Source organism: Sinohyriopsis cumingii, chromosome 6 (assembly GCF_028554795.1).
Source record: "Sinohyriopsis cumingii isolate HCF-2022 chromosome 6, ASM2855479v2, whole genome shotgun sequence".
NCBI classification, from domain to species: domain Eukaryota; kingdom Metazoa; phylum Mollusca; class Bivalvia; order Unionida; family Unionidae; genus Sinohyriopsis; species Sinohyriopsis cumingii.
The window spans coordinates 93800469-93819187 of record NC_142966.1 but is presented as its reverse complement, the minus strand read 5'-3'; the positions used below and the strand labels follow the sequence as shown (position 1 = coordinate 93819187).

At 34.2% G+C, this 18719-nt stretch overlaps 1 protein-coding gene across 2 annotated transcripts in view; it reads right to left on the bottom strand.

Moving 5' to 3' along the window:
* The window catches only part of LOC149797465 (DNA repair protein RAD50.L-like), a 240693-nt gene extending 223179 nt beyond the window's left edge, over positions 1-17514 (bottom strand). For both annotated transcript variants that reach the window (XR_016421828.1, XM_089962273.1), the window contains exons 1-3: positions 17382-17514; positions 13680-13838; positions 9303-9389 (exon numbers count right to left, since the gene is read on the bottom strand). Coding sequence is in view for 1 of the 2 variants with exons in the window: in XM_089962273.1 (XP_089818399.1) it covers positions 9303-9389; positions 13680-13808 (216 nt within the window). In the remaining variant the exon portion in view is untranslated. The remainder of the gene's footprint in view (positions 1-9302; positions 9390-13679; positions 13839-17381) is intronic.
* Between the last annotated feature and the right edge of the window lie 1205 nt (positions 17515-18719).

The window sequence follows — 18719 nt, the reverse complement described above, 5'->3', positions numbered from 1 at the left end:
AAGAAAAAAGAACTTACAGTATTGCGAATTATATCCAAATTGTAATCCAAGAATTAAAACACAAGTCCTGTCAATGAAAATTCTAAGTGAATCACAGTTAAAATACTGATGAAAAACCAAGATGGAAGGTGATGATGTCTGCAACAGTCAGTGTTGTACTGATGTGTCAACAGTCTCTTGTTGAATCACAGAAAATATTATTCCAGTTTTTGAATTCCGTATAAATTCCAGTAAATATCTTTGTCCAAGAATTAGAGAACTTTATTATTTCCAGTGAAAATAATCACTTGAAATTCAATAAGAAAATAAAAATTCAGCCCCAAACTGGACACAACATAAAACAACTTGATGTCTCAAGTGTTAAGGCATGACTGATAGAATTCTTATCATAACATCAGTTATAAGACTAACTAAAATGCAAAACAGATTCCCAGATGGGGGGGTCAAGAGTTCATCCTTCTTGAAAAAATAGAAGTCTGTTACATGATAATTATCACGTAGTCCAGGTACGAGCTTGACTCAACTTAATGATTCTTACTCTGAGACCGATAATAAAAAATAAAAAGAAATTGTTTACCAAAACTGTCACTACTTTTGGAACAAGGTCAGCAACAGAAACAATGTTTCATTTATTAGCTGTTTACATCAATGAAATAAAAAAAATAATAAAAAAATCAATTCTGGACAATGTTAAATCCAGTAAACAATGTTACATTACAACAGCATGTAATAGAATAAAAAATTAAAACTAACAAACAATTAAATTAAATATACATAAGACTTCCCCCATAAAAGAAAAAGAAAGATTTATATAATAAAGCTACCTTTTTATCATAGGTCAATTATACATATGGTTTATAATTTAAAAAAACATAAGAAGAAATCTTATGAATGATACAAAGTAAGCATGAAATAATATATTTCTATACACAGGAAAGTGCATCTGCTTTAAATTTTCTTTTCCCTTGATGTGCCTGATGTCAATATTATATTCCTGTAACAACAAACTCTACCTTAACAATCTCTGATTTTTTTCTTCATCTTGCCGATGAAAGTAAGGGGCTGTGATCACTAAACACAATAATCAGAGAAGTGTTGTAATGCCAATATCAAAGCCAAACATTCCTTCTCAATTGTAGAATAATTTCTTTGGTGCTTATTTGATTTCTTAGAAAAAACAGCACACTGTATGATCAACACCATTTTTATCTTCTTGAATCAATACTGCTCCAACCCCAACACCACTTGCATCACCAGACAGTTTAAATGATTGACTGAAATTTGGAGCTGTAAGAACTGGTGCACTCTTAAGTATGGCTTTTAATTTATCGAAAGCCTCCTGACATTTTTCAGTCCAATGAAACTTCTCGCTCAATAAATTTGTCAGGGGTTCAGCAATTCTGGAAAAACTGGAACAAAATTTCCAATAGTATCCAGCCATACCCAAAAATCGCATCACTTGCATTTTACTGATAGGCACAGGGAATTCAGAGATAGCCTTGACCTTAGCATCTATAGGTTTAACTTGCCCATGTCCCACTATATGTCCTAGAAATGTTACACAAGCACGGCAAAACTCACATTTGAATAAATGATTGTCAAACTTGCATCAGTGAATCTCTCAAATCAATGTAAGCATCACAATTACCTAGACCAAATGTAATCATGTTCATTAAACATTGAAAAGTACTTGGTGAATACTTCATCCCAAATGGCATCATTTTATATTGATAAAGTCCATCTGGAGTCACAAATGCCGAATTTTCCCTTGCCCTTTCCTTCAGTGGAATTTGCCAAAATCCTTCAAAAGGTCAAATTTGGTGACATACTTTGCATTTCCAATCCTATCAATGCAGTCATTGATTCTTGGTAATGGAAATTAATCTGTTTTAGTCACACTGTTCACCTTTCTATAATCAGTGCACATGCATAAGGTTTTTATCTGGTTTTGGAACAAGTACACATGGTGAACCCCGAACACTTCTACTGGACTCTATGAAATCATTTTCCAGCAAATTGTGAATTTCTTTTTCAAGTATTTATGTTTGAGAGGGTTCATCCTATATGGGTGTTGTTTCACAGGTATGGATTTACAAGTTCAACATCATGGAAGATTTTGTTTTTCCTTGTAGGAACACCTGGAAATAAGTGCTCATATTCAAGTAATAACTGTTTAAGTTCGTTCCTTTCTTGTTGTTGCAAATGTGAAAGTTTCTGGTCCATATTATTCATAATTTCTGAATTCCAAAGATTTGTTTTTCCAAATTCAAAAGAATCTGATGTGCACTCCTTCGCTTAAATCCTCACTGAGTGCGACAAGTACAACTAAAGTAATTGCATGATTAACTTGGCTATCTCTCTCGATATAATGGAACTTCTATAATTTATTTAGATCCCAGGAGTATTATTATTATAATTTAACTCATTCATTTTCTTCTTAACTTTGTAAGGGCTATAATACCTAATCTGAAGAAACTTTTGATGACTGAGCAAGAGAGAAAAAACTCTATTGCCAGACTCAAAAGTTCTCTCTACTTTAGTTCTGTTGAACCATATTTTCACTTCTGACTTGAATTTCTGAATGCCAAATTCAAGCATAACTAGCTGGAAAATTCCAGACCTAAAATTTGACCCTTGATCAGACTGGACAGATCTGGGAAGGCCAAATTGAGTAAAAGCCTTTATCAAAGCTTTTGCTATAGTTTTAGTTTTAATAATCCAAAAAGGAATTGCCTCTGTGAATTTCAATGATGCACACATTATGGTCAACAAGTATTGGTTACCTGGCTTGGTCTTAGGTAAGGGACCAACACAATCTACCATTATTCTGGTTTGTCAAATGCAGGAATAGGTTGCAGATGAGCCTTAGGCATCTTCTGATTGGGTTTTCCTACCATTTGATTTTTGTTGTTGTGGGGTTTAACGCCATTTTTCTGCACACGATAGGCTATGCATGGCGGCCAGTATTAATGGTGGAGGAAGAACCCGGGAAAACCCCAGGAAGAACCACCGACCCACGAGAAGCTACTGGCAAGCTTTCTCACATACCCACATTGGCCGAATCTTCCTACCATTTAACAAGCATGACAAGATCTGCAGTATTTACAAACATCACTTTTAGTTTTTGTTATAAGTCTTATTAATCCCTAAATGACCAGCCATACAAATTTCATGGGCCAGACTAAGACTTTCCTGTCAGTATGATTTTGGAACTACAATTAGATATTTCACTGACCACTTGTCACCAGCAGGTATCTTGGGAGGTCTCCATTTTCTCATAAGAATCCCATTTTTAATGAAATAACAGACAGGTACTTCTGTGGCTTCAGTTTCACTAATGGCCCTTTGAAACAAACAGGAGATCTCAGGATCTTGTTCCTGTTCAACAAGAAGTGATTGTCATTTGTCACCCTGATTAGAATAAAGATTAATTAAAAGAGGATCACTGTGATCAATACCTTTTGACTGATCCAAACAAGGAGTGAAAGTGACCACAACAAAAACCTGACCGATACATTTGTCAGCTAAAGGAATACTTTCCCGATCAACATCATTTTCAAGACTTTCTTTGCCATAGCTCTAGTAACTGCACAAGCTGGATATAAATCAGGGAATTCTTTTTCAATAGGATCATCTTTCTGATCCAAACAAGGATTGTCAGTTACAAGTGGATTAACCACAACCGTATCTGCAGCTAGGTTTTTGACTAGTAATAAATGAATGCCCTCAACGGGTAAAGAACACACTGTTCCGACTGTCACGGGTCCAGAGACTTAGTCCAATGACAAATTTACACAATGGAGAGGAACATTAACAAAGCCGCACTCTACTCCCTGAATAAGAACACTCTCATTAGAAGAAGACTTCTCAAAAAAAGGCAAAGTACCTGATAATAAAAGACTCTGAGAAGCTCATGTGTCCCTTAAAATTTGAACAGGAATGGGATTGGCCGAATCATCCATGAGTGATATAGAACCCTTCAACATAAATGGTTCATAAGTCTCCATAATAAAATCAGACTTGGGTTTATTAGGCCGAACAAATGTATTGCCTTCAATACATGACCATGACCTTGACCTCTTAGAAATAAGAGCATTTGGAATAGGTCTGTCTTAATTCTGTTGCTTATTTTTCAATTTTTAGCAATCAGAAATAACGTGTAGTTTCTGCTTACAATAGGTACATGTAGGAAGAGATAAGGATTTCTGATCATTCTTATCAGAAACTTGATTTCTAAAAGTTGTGCCAGATCGAAATTTAGAAGGGCTTGTATTAGGCTGAAATATTTTTCTACCAGAAGACTGCTGAGTGGAAGACTTGCTTAAAAAAGAAACTTTATGAGCTAAGGAATACTCGTCAGCAGCACGAACTGCATTTTCCAAAGTTTCGACCTTATGCGCATCAAGGTAAGTCTTAATGTCACTATGGACACTGTTCTTGAACTCTTCAAGTAATATGAGTTGTCTTAGATTTTCATATTCTTGATCAACTTTCTTGGCTAAGCACCACTGTTATGTGTTCAGGCTTGAATAAACAGTAACACAGAAAAACTGAAAACAACACGCTTTTTAAAATTTAACAATTTATTTTCCTGGAAAACTCTGTAAAAATGAAGGAAAAAAAGAAGAACTTACGGTTTCAAGAATCAAATCCAAAAATAATCTAAGAATAATCCACAAATTAAATTGCAAAGGTCCTAGTAATAAATGTTCTAATAATTTCAAGTTTGAATCCTTATGGAAAATCCAAGATGGATGATGATGACATATGCTGTAGTCAGTACTGTGCTTATCTACAGTTCCTTGTAGAAATACAAATAATGGCACTCTGGTGTTGGAAATCCAAATTAAATCTGTAAGCAATGTCTTTCCAAAATCTGTGTAAGCACTCTTCAAATATTTCCAGAGAATAAAGAATCAATCCTTTTGAAATCCAAATGGTCTGAAGAAAATTATAGCTCGAGATCTGGCTATAACAAATTAACTTGACATCGGTGTGAAAAGCCCAAAAACTGAGAAATCTCTCTCTACACATCTCTATTAAAACTAACAAATGCGCAGTTATGGAAAAACCAGAATTGCAAAATCAAAGGGAGGGATTATATGATCATGTTTATATCACGTACACAGAATATGGCCTTGATTAGACCAATAATTTTCTCTAAGAAATAAAAAAAGAAAAAAAGAAAGTTGTTTACATTTTAAATGTAATCCCATCATGACCTTGGAAACAACCGATCATTTTAAAATAAAATAAAACTTTGTTTACTAATTTTGAATCAAGGTCAGAATTTAGATCAACATCTGGTGTTTATAAACTAACAGTCAAGGTCAAACAATTTTCTGAAAAAGTATCATCTCTAGTGAATAAATTTACATTATAATAGAACAAAAAAAGTTAAAACTGACAAAAATTTAAAAACAAGAATTAAATCAGATATACATAACACCACCTATCAAAAATCTTCTTTTTCTCCTGCAAATTCAACATGAGTTTGTGCAGCTTCTTTTTATAGTTCCTGAATTTTTGCCAATAAGCCTTAGGGATTAACTCATACCCTGTAAGATACATTCCTGCACCAGATCATAGTCAGTACTCTGTTCTACTGATAGGGATGCATAGATGTCTTGGCCTTTGCCAAAAAGTGCAATCTGTGATAATAGAGTCCAATGGTCCCTTGGCCATTTCCAATTTTCAGCAATTTTTTCAAAAGGAGGAAAATATTTGTCTACTTCTATTTCTCTAAAAGGGGGCACTAACGTAATAATCTTAGTAACATCAAAACTTGAATTTGTATGTAAAGAGAGGATGTGCTTTTCACTTGCCAGCTTTACTTTTCTTATTCCAAACTGATATTCCCTCTCTTTCATCTCTTTTTGCATTTGCATCCATCTCTCTCTCCTCTTTCTCCAGTAGCATTTGTTTTTCTTCTTTCTGTAACTGCATTTGATCTTTCTGTAACTGCATTTGTTCTTTCTGTAATTGCATGTCTCTCCTTTCTCCTCTTGTAACTGCATTTGTTTTTCTTTTTTATGTCTATGAAGTTCCAGATTTCTTAAATATAATTCCATCTTGTATTTTAATTCCTTGACTTTTATGTCAAAGTCTGATACAATAGCATATAATGGAATTTTAAAAAATTAAAACTAACAAACAAACAGTTAAATTAAATATACATAACATTAGGAAACATGCAAATAAAAAACTTTAGCCAAAGCCATTGCATACATTTTCTATGACTGTGACCTTGTTTGCAAGGTAAATGAGATGAGTGGGTATGTACTAGAATAAACTGTCTTAGTTTCATACAGGCCATATATAATAGGAATTATCAAAAAAATGTTGCCACTGATCACAACATGGCCAATAATCTTTAATAAAGATGGTTTAAACATTCTCTTTCAAGGCAGTAGTGTGTAATAACTTTTAATCTTCAACATGAAACTCTCTCATTAACCCAACTTCAAATAAATTAGTTTATTCCACTTAGCGCCCTATAAGTGTAGAGATTATCCTAATGGACTTGCTCACAGCAGTGCTCAAAGGACTTACACCTAGCTATTAGCAGCTAGTTAAGTAATCTGTGAAATGGAGTTTGCTGGCTTGAATGCCTTATATTTAAATTGCCTATATCACAATCAAGTGTATGAAGTGCCCAAAGGATAGTTTTTATATAAGCACTAATCAGAACTGTTTAATTACAGGCTACATATTACTTTCATATATCAGTATATCAGAAAGGTCTCTATCTCTCTCCATTTCTTTAGTGTTTTTGTTTTGCTAAGATTATTACTGAAAATCATAATTTTTTTTTGGGGGGGGTGAGGATAGAAATAAAATAAAATAAAATAAAATCATGTTTTCACATGACATGTCATGTATGGAAAAACTGATATTAAATTTGAATTTGTATTTGTTTGTGGTATCTAAGGTAGCAGTGAAGCTGACAAACATGCATGCCTCAAAGTTTTAAAAAGTTTGATATATGATAGTGTGACAACTCTATCCACTAAAGTATGTAACAGAAAAGAGCTATTTCTGTAAAATTCAACAAATAATAAATAAAAAGTGAAAATTTAAAAAGGACTTACAGTCTTGTGAATTAAACCCAAATGGTCCAAAAAGTTATAAGTCCAAATATATTGCATTACAACTGATGTTCCAAATAAATTTTAATACGGAACGTATTGATGTGCAAGTAGTATCAAATGTGCTGATGTGCCAATGGCCTCAAATGTGGCAATGTGTTAACTGTCTTTTGATGTGTCCCAATAATATAATCCAAAATGCCCTTGTCTGAATTCACTATAATTCCCAATTAATGATTTAGTCCAAGAAATATTAATAAGTACTTTGTAATTCCACTGACTAATTAAATAAATAAATCCACTCAAACTAAAAACTGAACACAACAATAAAACGAATTTAACTTCGGATGTTAATGTAGGAAATAGTAATTTTTCAAGTAAACAACATTATATGTCCCTCCACTTCACACCAGTTGCAATTACCATTTTCTGGAAATACTCTGTCAACTTAATGGAAAATTTCTATTCTGGAACCATCTAAGGTCAGAATCAAGACTTTATCTTTAATTCAAGCTGAAGTAAACATGTTTACAATTAATAACAATCTGATTAATTAATCTATAATCAAAGAGAAATATTTGATACATATTACAATGTTTACAAAATATATGTCATTGTTCAGGCAAACCATTAACCTGATTTTGGACTAAGGTCCAAATATACAAATATACATAACATATAATCTTGGAAAAATGCCAACAAAAAATACAAATTAAATATATGTAACAATAATAACTTCAATTTGTGTATTTGTTGTTTATTTGGATTTACAGCATTTAAAATGAAAATGTTTTTAACTTGGTATCAATCAAGGTGGCAAATGTAAAACTTGATAAATGATAACACATATTTTCTCGTATGATCAGCTTGAATTAAAGTTTTGAACTTGAGAAACATGCATGACCTGAACTTCTAAAAAGTTACAAAAGTTAATAAATAATAATGCTGAATTTTTTAAGAACATATTTCACTGAATAAAGCCTCAAATAAAGTGCACATCAAGAGTTTTTGTATTTATCATGTTTGTAGATACATCCTGATTAGGCATCACAGATATACAAGTTAACTACTGTGCAATATACATTCCCAGTAGATGGCTCCAACATTCTCTAAACTAGATTTTTCTGAAAATAATGATCCAGTAATTACATGCTTTTAACCAGACCTGTGAAAATAATCCAGAATTGCATGCTCTAAACTAGACCTGTGAGAATAATGATCCAGTAATTGCATGCTCTAACCTAGACCTGTGAGAATAATAATCCAGTAATTACATGCTCTAAACTAGACCTGTGAGAATAATAATCCAGTAATTACATGCTCTAAACTAGACCTGTGAGAATAATGATCCAGTAATTACATGCTCTAACCTAGACCTGTGAGAATAATAATCCAGTAATTACATGCTCTAAACTAGACCTGTGAGAATAATAATCCAGTAATTACATGCTCTAACCTAGACCTGTGAGAATAATAATCCAGTAATTACATGCTCTAAACTAGACCTGTGAGAATAATGATCCAGTAATTACATGCTCTAACCTAGACCTGTGAGAATAACAATCCAGTAATTACATGCTCTAAACTAGACCTGTGAGAATAACAATCCAGTAATTACATGCTCTAAACCAGACCTGTGAGAATAATAATCCAGTAATTACATGCTCTAAACTAGACCTGTGAGAATAATAATCCAGTAATTACATGTTCTAAACTAGACCTGTGAGAATAATAATCCAGTAATTGCATGCTCTAAACTAGACCTGTGAGAATAATAATCCAGTAATTACATGTTCTAAACTAGACCTGTGAGAATAATAATCCAGTAATTACATGCTATAAACTAGACCTGTGAAATAATAATCAAGAAATTACATGCTCTAAACCAGACCTGTTAAAATAATAATTCAGCACAAATTAGCACAAACTCTTATTTGTAACAAAATTCAAAAGACTTTAATATAAAAGTCTTTTCTTCGTGTTCCCAAGTCTAAAACCTTATTACTGTGTGAACTTGTAACAATATGCTTCTAAAAGATTCAATTTTCTAAATGAAATGCATAATCAATATACCCTGACAGATTCAATTATCTAAATGAAATGCATAATCAATATACCCTGACAGATTCAAGAGACCAGCAAAATGGCTGGCAAATAAAGTCATCATTGTTGCAATAGTTAAGTGCTAAGTAGCATAAAAATGAAATACCTAACCTTTGGGTCATGAATAAATGCACGCCCTCGCTCACTGCCAGGTGGTAGTGTTCCAGTTGTAATGAACTTCAAACACTCAATAACTGTCTGCAAGAAAATGAATGATACTGTTAACAAAGGGAACAAAAAACCCCAAAAGAACCAAATATCCCTGGGAAAACAAACAATTTCAGAAACATTTCTTATTAATTTCACTTCCATAAGAAACATTATGTAACCATCTACCCTGGTGGGAAAAATATACTGTAATATCTTACATTCTAGATCCTTATTATTCAATATTTATTTAAATTTTATGTTTAAATTCCCTGACATGCATACAATGACTACCATTTAAGTAGAATTTTGAATTACACATTAGAGCTCTAGATCAGTAGAATATTTCATACATTACACATGCAATTTGAGTAAATAATGAAATTTTTCAATGCATTCCAATTTACACCCCAGAATTTTAATTGTAAGCCCTTACTCCAGTGATGTCAATGTATTGCTCTCACTGTAAGCACACTCCTTCTTGTATGATGGTATGTTTTATCAACATAAACAATTCTAATGTCTGATGGCACAAATTTAAAAATTTCCTGAAATACCATTGAATTTCCATGATACTATGTGTATTCCCTTTGTAAAATCCTTCATTTTTATTTATACAGAACTCACTGGGAACTGTTTTCAACCAGGAACTGTTTTCAACCATTAATCAGGTGGAAAAGTCTATGAAAGCAGGTAATTTGATGAAGATTTTCATGCCCATTCAAACAGAGCCATCATCTTAGATACTAAGCCATTCCATGCATTCAAAAAAGTATGAATAACATCTTGATATTATGATTTCGTCTCACTGTCTAAGCATTCTGTTTTTTTTGGTATTCACAAAATATCATAGAATTTCTAAACATTCAGTTAGTTACATGTGTGTCTTTTTTAATGTAGCTTTAACAATCTTAGTCATATCACTATGTTGTCTGTAGTGTGGCAGTTTATAGTGTTGTCTAGCTCTGGGGCATCATGCCACAGACATGTAGCATCATGTCCCACCCAGTCACATTATTGTGATATTGTGACACTAGACCAACCAATCCCAACACTAACCTCTTAATGCTGAGCACCAAGAGAGGCAGCTGCTAGTACAGTTTTTATAAGTCTTTGGTATGACTTGGCCAGGGTTTGAACCTGCAACCTCCCGCATTGAGGTGGATGCTTTAACCACTTAGGTCACATGACCAGTCAGTTTGTTATAAACGAAGGAATAAATTTCCAATTATCAAACTTCTTTGAGAGATCTCATGAGTTATAGTCATCCAATAACAATTTAAATAACAAAATATAATTATGTCATGCCAGATAAATATATATGTCTGTGTTTGTATGTATATCATTTAACAGCACATCATCACAAGACTGTTTATGGAATGTCTATTTAAAGCTTAGTTAAAAAAAATATAAGGATAAAGCAGGAAGAAAAACCATTGCAAATAAATGTAAATATGTAGTCCTTTAAAAAAAAGGCAATGATCTTAAAAAACACTCTAAAATAAACAAAGTTTGAAAATTGATCTAATTTTCAGGAAACCCTAACAAACAAAAGTATTTTCTTTAACAACACAAAAGGTATAAGGTAAAAGATGCCAAACTTGTTTTCAAAAGGTACAGAGGAACTGCAATAGTTGGCGTATATAAGCAATAACCATGCTATTTACCAAACTACAATATAGTGAGAATGATCTAAAATGCAACAATGGGAGGGAGATTACAAAAATGCCAAACATGCCAAGCTAATAGCTTACCGGTAGTTCTAGTTCATGAAGAAATTCATCCCAAAATCAATGATGTCCTGAGAAAGAATGAGTTCTGGCTTCTATAGATTGGCTAAAAGACCAGTTCAATTTGCCATGGACCAAAAACAAAACAGATCCTGATGGAGGGACTGAACCTGAATGTTGTCATCAGCCAGTCATCAAATTACTGGAGACTCGGGGTTCACAGTTTTTGGAGACTCAGGGTTCACAGTTTTTGGAGACTCGGGGTTCACAGTTTTTGGAGATAGGATGCTACTACTCTCATAACTGAAAACTCTGGGTGCAGAAGTGATTCCGAAGGCAGAACCTGGAATTAAAGACGTCCCGGTCAAAGCAAAACCACAAGTATTTCCATTGTAGGGGAAAATTGGGCTGTGCAAATAGGCATCCTGAAAGTCAATGGAGACCACCCAATCTGATGGATGCATCACATTCTGTATTGATGAAGTGGTCTCCATCTTAAAATGTTTCTCCAAAAGAATGGTTTGATGGGGAGAGATCGATAATGATACAAAATTTCCCACTTTTCTTGGTGACCAGGAAGATTCGAGAGTAGAATACAAGATTAGACTGATCATTCAGAACCCTCTCAACTGTCCCTTTCTGCAAATGGGTGTCCACCTCTTCCCTTGATTTCACCAGATTAGACTGGTGAAAAAACTGCGAGCGGGGTCATTGACAGAGGGGATTGTTCCTGAAACTGAATTTAGTAACCCTTACTCACAACAAAAAGGACCCACCCATTGTCCATCATGGCATCATGCTTGACCAAACCTCTGAAAAGAAACCTAAGAGTCAAGTACCTATGGGGGGATATGTGGGAGCGGAATGCACAGCAAAAGAGGGTGTGAGTTCCTAGGACCATCCCCCTCCTTCCTTAGGAAAGGAAGGTGGGTTGAAGAACTTCCTTTTAGAGGCTCTACGAGATGGCCAGTAACCAGTGACCAGTATGACATGACTAGACATCATACATGAACTGATCAGTGCCCTATAACTGGTATCTGGTGACCAGCACCTGATCACAAGACACTGCTTGGTAACCAATCAGGTGACAACAAAACCAAGTTCATCTTCATCATTCCTAAAAGTGCAGTGTTGCTCCTACCATTCAGGAGGGTGTGACATGCTACCCTGATACAAGTGGCACACTTCCATCCTCACAGAAAGCAGCATCACACTACTGTGATGAGTGTTTGACTCTTGAAGGGGGGAATGATCTACTCCTTGATCCTAGAGTGTTCTTTTGAGCCGAAAAACTTGTCTTCTGATAGTGTGTTCCTTCCTGAGAATCTTTAAGTGAAAACCCTGAAAATTCATTCAATGAGCCTCTATACACACATATGGAATCTGCTAGATTTGATTAGTCCATTTGATGTAAAGAGTACAATGATTCTTACGTGGACACTCTGAACATGTGAGGCAGTCTGGATGAGTGTCTCAAGGGCTCTTTTAATAATAATAATAATAATAATAATAATAATAATAATAATAATAACAATGATTTTATTTAAAGAAGCTCATTTGGTCAACTGACCAATCTTCCATGAGGCCTTCTACAATGACACACACTATATATATATATATATATAATGCAAAATTTGTACAAGATGAGGTGTCTTTAGACAACAAACACTGTCAAAACTAGAAAAGTGATCTACTGCTACAATAAAATATGTACAAGGCTTCAAGGACAAATACAAACAGGATTCATACAAATAGTAGTAGCAAACATTTGAAGAACATTACAGCTGAGGACATGAAAACGATGTTGTAAAAAGTAATAATACTCAATTAAACAAAATCATACAAATGATTGTTTCTGTAGATGTTGACTAAGAAGCTCTTCAAAAGCTTGGCATGAGTCAGCTGACTTTATATAAGGTGGTATGGAATTCTATAGTTTGGCTCCAGAAAAAGCTAAACTCTTCTTATAAAACTGTAAATTTGGTTTAGGTAAATATAACTTGTTGTTTGAGATGGATCTTAGTTTATACATATGTACATTTTTAACAAATTAAAAATTACATTTAAGATAATCAGGAGCCAAAACCATGTAAGGATTTATAGACGAGTAAACCCTTCTGAAATTTAGTTCTCTGCTGAAATGGAAGCCATTCATGGACTCAACAAGAAAACACAGTATTTCTCCCATAATAAGACCTGGGGGCCAGCATAATGATTCTGTCAATATGTGAGGGGTGGACAGTTATGAAACAAAATTATCCTAAGTGAATACATGTGTTTGCTAAAATTTTGTGAAAACAGGGGTGGGCTTGTTATAGAGAATGGTCTTATAACTGGATTAAAAATGTATCTAGAGTGTTGATATAACTTCATCAGTTCCAAAAGTCTTGCAAATAATAAACACAGAAAACCAGATACTGATATCAATAATAAACAAGAAAGCCACCAATGGGAAAATTGTAAACAATCAGCTAAATGCTAACCCTGACAGTATTGTTTAATCCAGACTAACTGATGGACAGACATACAAACATCATTAAACTAAAAGACCAAATTGCTTTATAATCTGGCCAGTTACGCATTTACGTGCATATATTAAACGTAAACTTACAGTTTTGCCAGAGCCATTTGGTCCCTGTATAACAGTTAGGGGCTGGAAGAAGTCGATAGTTTGTTTATCACTATCATCCGGACCAAAGCTGCGGATCCCCTGAATGCTCATCTTCTTGATGGTTGACATCTTGTCTGGTTAACTCCACAAGCGTTGAGACTTGCAATATCAAAGCAAAGATAAATTAAGAAGGAAAAAATACTACTGCTTACCCATTTCTTGATTGTGATGATGAAGTTTTAACTTTTCATTGGTTTCAGTCATAATATACTATTATAGCTATAGCCACCTATTATACCCATTTCCCATAAATAATAACTAATGTTAGTTACAAAGTTATTACAAGCTTACAGCACTTCCTGATTATCATCCGATTTTTTAATACAATTCCTGCTATGTGTAGGTGCTATTATGATCTCTAGAGCCTAGTTTACACCAAGAAATAATAACACTAAATGGTTTAGCAACAAATCGATAATGCTTTGGACTTGAATTTCTATTGATGCAGGTTTTTATGTCTGGCATCACTTCATACTTTGATAGTGATTTAAAAAATACGACCTATTATTTAAGAGCAATTATAAGGCCTAAATATTAAAAAGGAGACAAGAGCTTGTATAGAACATCGTCCTCTGAAAACATGGCTGCATTACAGTTTGTAAATATCCAGAAAGGAAAGGGTGTGTTTGTTTCTGATGGATATACATCTGTTCCTCAAAAGCTAGTGGAAGATAAAGGTATTTGGAAATGCATGTAATATTACAAGTTCAGATGCAGTTTTTGTTGTTATACTCCAAGGTGAACAAGTCTTCAATATTAACAACGTGCATAACCACATTCTGGATCCAGTGAAGATTGGTGTGCAGCAGGTTATGGAGCAGTTGAAAAAGAGAGAGCGTCTACAACACAGGAGTCAATTTATCAAACTGTTTCAACAAAGATGGCAAATGTGACTATTTCTGTTACCGGTCAACTTCCAGCCATTTGCAAGATGAAAGAACAATTCAGAAAATGCATCAGGTGGAACAAGCACTGTTGCTAAATCCAGCAAAGTTCCAGGAATTGAATTTTCCATTACAGTACACTAAGACAGTCTGATAGTGGTCCTGATGTCAATGAATTATGATAATTTTTTCAATGCTTCTAAACTTTTTTTCAAGAGGCATACATCGATCTTGACAGATTTTGAACATTCAGCTATTTTAATTTTCAAAATGGTATACCCTAGCATAAGACAACAAGGGTGACTCTTCCACTTCAGCCAGTGGACATAGAGGCAACTTAAGCAAACAGCAAGTCTTCAGACTAAATACAAAAAGAGAATCGGTAATTTGCCATAACAGTTCGAAAACTAATTGCACTTTCATTTGTTCGGACGGTGGACAAAAATCAAGCATTTGAACAACTACTGGAGTCTCCCTACTTTGAAGCCAATGCTGGCATTCATCAAGAACTGTTAGATTTCTTTGAAGACAACTAGATTAGGCGCAATAGAAGATGCCAGAGAGATACTAGACAGCAACCAATCTTCACTGTGAACATGTGGAATTGTTCTGAAGCGATGCTACTTGATCAACAAAAAAGCAGTAACTCAGTCAAATGTTAACATCATGGATTCAGTCAACTTTCAGGCACAAGGTAAGAGTAACGTGAGTAGTTCCTAGTAATATAGTCCTCGTTAGATGCTCTTGACATATTACTCTTGCCTTGGGGTGAGGCTGCCTTCCATGCACGTGTCAGCAATTTAAAATTTCAGGTCAATAATTGGGGGATACACAGTTGTTCTTTTCTCATGGGAATTTATACTTAAAAAAGGGTAACAGGCTGATTCAGACCATGGTTGATTTGGACCAGGCTTATTCGGTCCAAATTACAGGCTGATTCGGACCAGATTTCTGGCTGATTCGGACCAGATTTTTGGCTGATTTGGACCATGTGAAATATCAATAAGTTTCATCTGAGTTTTAAATGTGACACTTACATTTGTTTAAGACATGATATTTCTCATTATTTCCCAGGTACGTTGAGCAGTTCAAATATGCATTTAAGGAATCGATCATTAAATTGCATTTAAGGAATCGATCATTAAATTGTATGCAGATTGTTGGGGACAAAAATCGCTAAAACAGTGTCCATGCATCAACATTTATTCATACATATTGATCTGAGTTTACATTATTTGTGTCCACACATACAGGTCTGGGTATGTTTATGACTTTACTAGATTTATGTAGAATTTATTTATACTGTTTTGCTATATACTTATAGTACTACATAAAACTTATATCTTAAAGGAGAAAGTGAGGTGCTGTACAATTTTTGATTTAGTTCGATAAAATATTACACGTCAATATCATACGTTTACATTCTTCTAATTTTGTGGACCTCGTAAGGCGAATTATATTTTAATAATATTTGTTTTAAGCAACGTCTTTTAATGTTTTCTGAATTATAATCTGTAAAGTGTCGAATTTTGAAGAAGTATTGAACCTTAAAGTTAAATGCATCGAGCATTAAAATTTTATCACATTTATAAATTTACATAAAATAACAGATGTCGTAATGGCTCATCAATTTCTAGGTCAATAAAAATATTTTCCAGTGTCTGCAACAAGCTGAAATAAACTAGCTGAAACAATATAACTTCAAATGTTTAATTCCTGTAGAAACAGAAATGTAAAGTTTTGCAAACATAACCGTTTTTCTGTTTTATTTGTTTTTCTTGTCTATGTTTTGTATTTGCCTTTGAAAAAGACTAATTAAAAGTTGAAAGTGCTCAGGCAAGTTAGATACTAGTTTTGCACTGTTCGCTGTCAGTTTATTGCATATATATTCTTTATTTTGATTGAAATAATCTAAATGCTATAGTTAATATGGAGTTTGTTCTGATTTCGGTTAGAAATTTGCTAACAAATGTCTAACGTAAATTTAAAACCCGAATATCAACATTTTATATTCTCTTTGTACGTCTTCAAAAACAGTAATAACTACTAAACTAAATAATGTGTGTGTTACACTTTTTTTTTAATAATAGCCAGCATTCCTAAAAAAGTGAGTGTTCTGAAGGATTTCAACCCACGTGTCAAAAGAATAGGAGTTTTACTTACCATCCAACTGTATTAATTACTAGTGAATGCCCGATAGTCCGACACTATTTCGGCGGAAAGGCCATCAAACATACTGCCAAAAATCGTTGGTCTCCGCTACCATTATATTATTGTCACAAAAAAGCGAAGATCTATTTCTTGGTCTAGTATCCTGCCCTGATATTCTAAGATTAAACGAAATCTTCTGATCAAAATATACACACTTTAGTAAATCAAATGTTCGTGCTCAAAGCCTGTGCAAGTAAGCCCATGCACCTGTTGGTAGCTCAACTAGATAGATCCATACGGTGTAACATTAAACTGATTTCGATTCTCATTCGCTGAATCTCAACTGGATAAACCTACTTTCGTTATCAATTCGATCTTTATTTTTCAATCACTGCCACATGTATATGAAGAAGTCGCCCACTGGAGAAGTCGCCCTGGTAGAACTCGCCCCATTCAGAACTCGCCCTGGGATAACCCGCTCCAACGTATCTGGAGAAGTCGCCCCAAATGGTTGGAGAAGTCACCCCCAAAACTTGTCGTCCAGAAAAGCTATTTAATATTTATCTCTGAAATAAATTTTAAAAAATTAACAGACAGAAAGGTGTACCTTAGAACAATGCTGTTAGCAACAAAGATGTCGCCCCACGGTGGTTACCGCATTATTTGAATACACGAATGATGTATCTTATTATCTGGTATTGACTCTCCTGTACAAGGAAGCAAACTCCATACCTATGCAGCTCAAGATGGTTTCGGAAAGGAAACTGAAAAGAAGTCAGACCCGGAAAACAAAAGAAAAACAAGGAAGAATATTTCACTTGTGGGATATGTTCAGAAACATATGTCAGTGCATTGTTGAATAAATGTTCTAGATTATATGCTGCTCCTGTATCCTAATTCTATTTTATTATGTTTGTCATTCCAACGTAATGGTGCAAATGTCATCATGGCAAAGTCTATATTCCTTTTTGGTCATTTGGTAAATTTCACAGATATATGCAGTGATATCAAAATCATTGTCAAATTTGCTGAGATTCTAAAACAACAGGAACATTTGTTTAAAAATACAAAAAGCACAAGTCGCCATTGATTTTAACTCAGCTATAAACATTTTTGTTCTTGATCCATTTTGACAAAATCTATGTAAGTGCCGTGCGCAACTTATTTAAATTCATTAATGTTCAAATAAATGTAATTCATTTCGTCAAACGTACTATTAAGTAGTCACAGTCATTTTTGTAGAGGGTTCAGATTGTCAAATAGGTCGTTGAATATCTTTTCCTTGATTGAATATGGTCAGTGCGTATCCGAATACTTTAGTTTTTGCATTCTTACACGATCCTACGCTTGATAATGAATAATATGGGAAATATTGCCATTGTTTTCCATCAGTACTCATCTCTGACAACTATACGGCAAAACTGTTTCAATACTGGTAGCAAAAAGTATTCGTTTTGAAATCCTTACTTTATATCGTTGCAGACCTCTGATATTTACATTGTAAAATTATATTAACATGGGTACTGGAACAATCCTCAGTTTTTTTACTCTTATGTTTCTCCATCTTTGAAAAGTAGGAAATTATCTACCAAATAAAATAACATTAAAGTCATGTTTACGAGTAGTGAATGGGGTCACTTTAGCGACAATGGGAATTAGCATTAAAAACCACCCTGGGTCACTTTGGCGACAATGGAAATTTAACATTAACCACCCTGGGTCACTTTGGCGACAATGGAAATTTAACATGGGCAAAAAAAACCTGGGTAAGATTAGCGACAATGGGAATTTAACATGGGGAATAGAGTTTGGGTCTGTCTAGGGACAAGGGGAATTGAACATGGGGAATAAAGTTTGGGTCTGTCTAGGGACAAGGGGAATTGAACATGGGAATAGAGTTTGGGCTTGTCTAGGGACAATGGGAATTGAACATGGGAATAGAGTT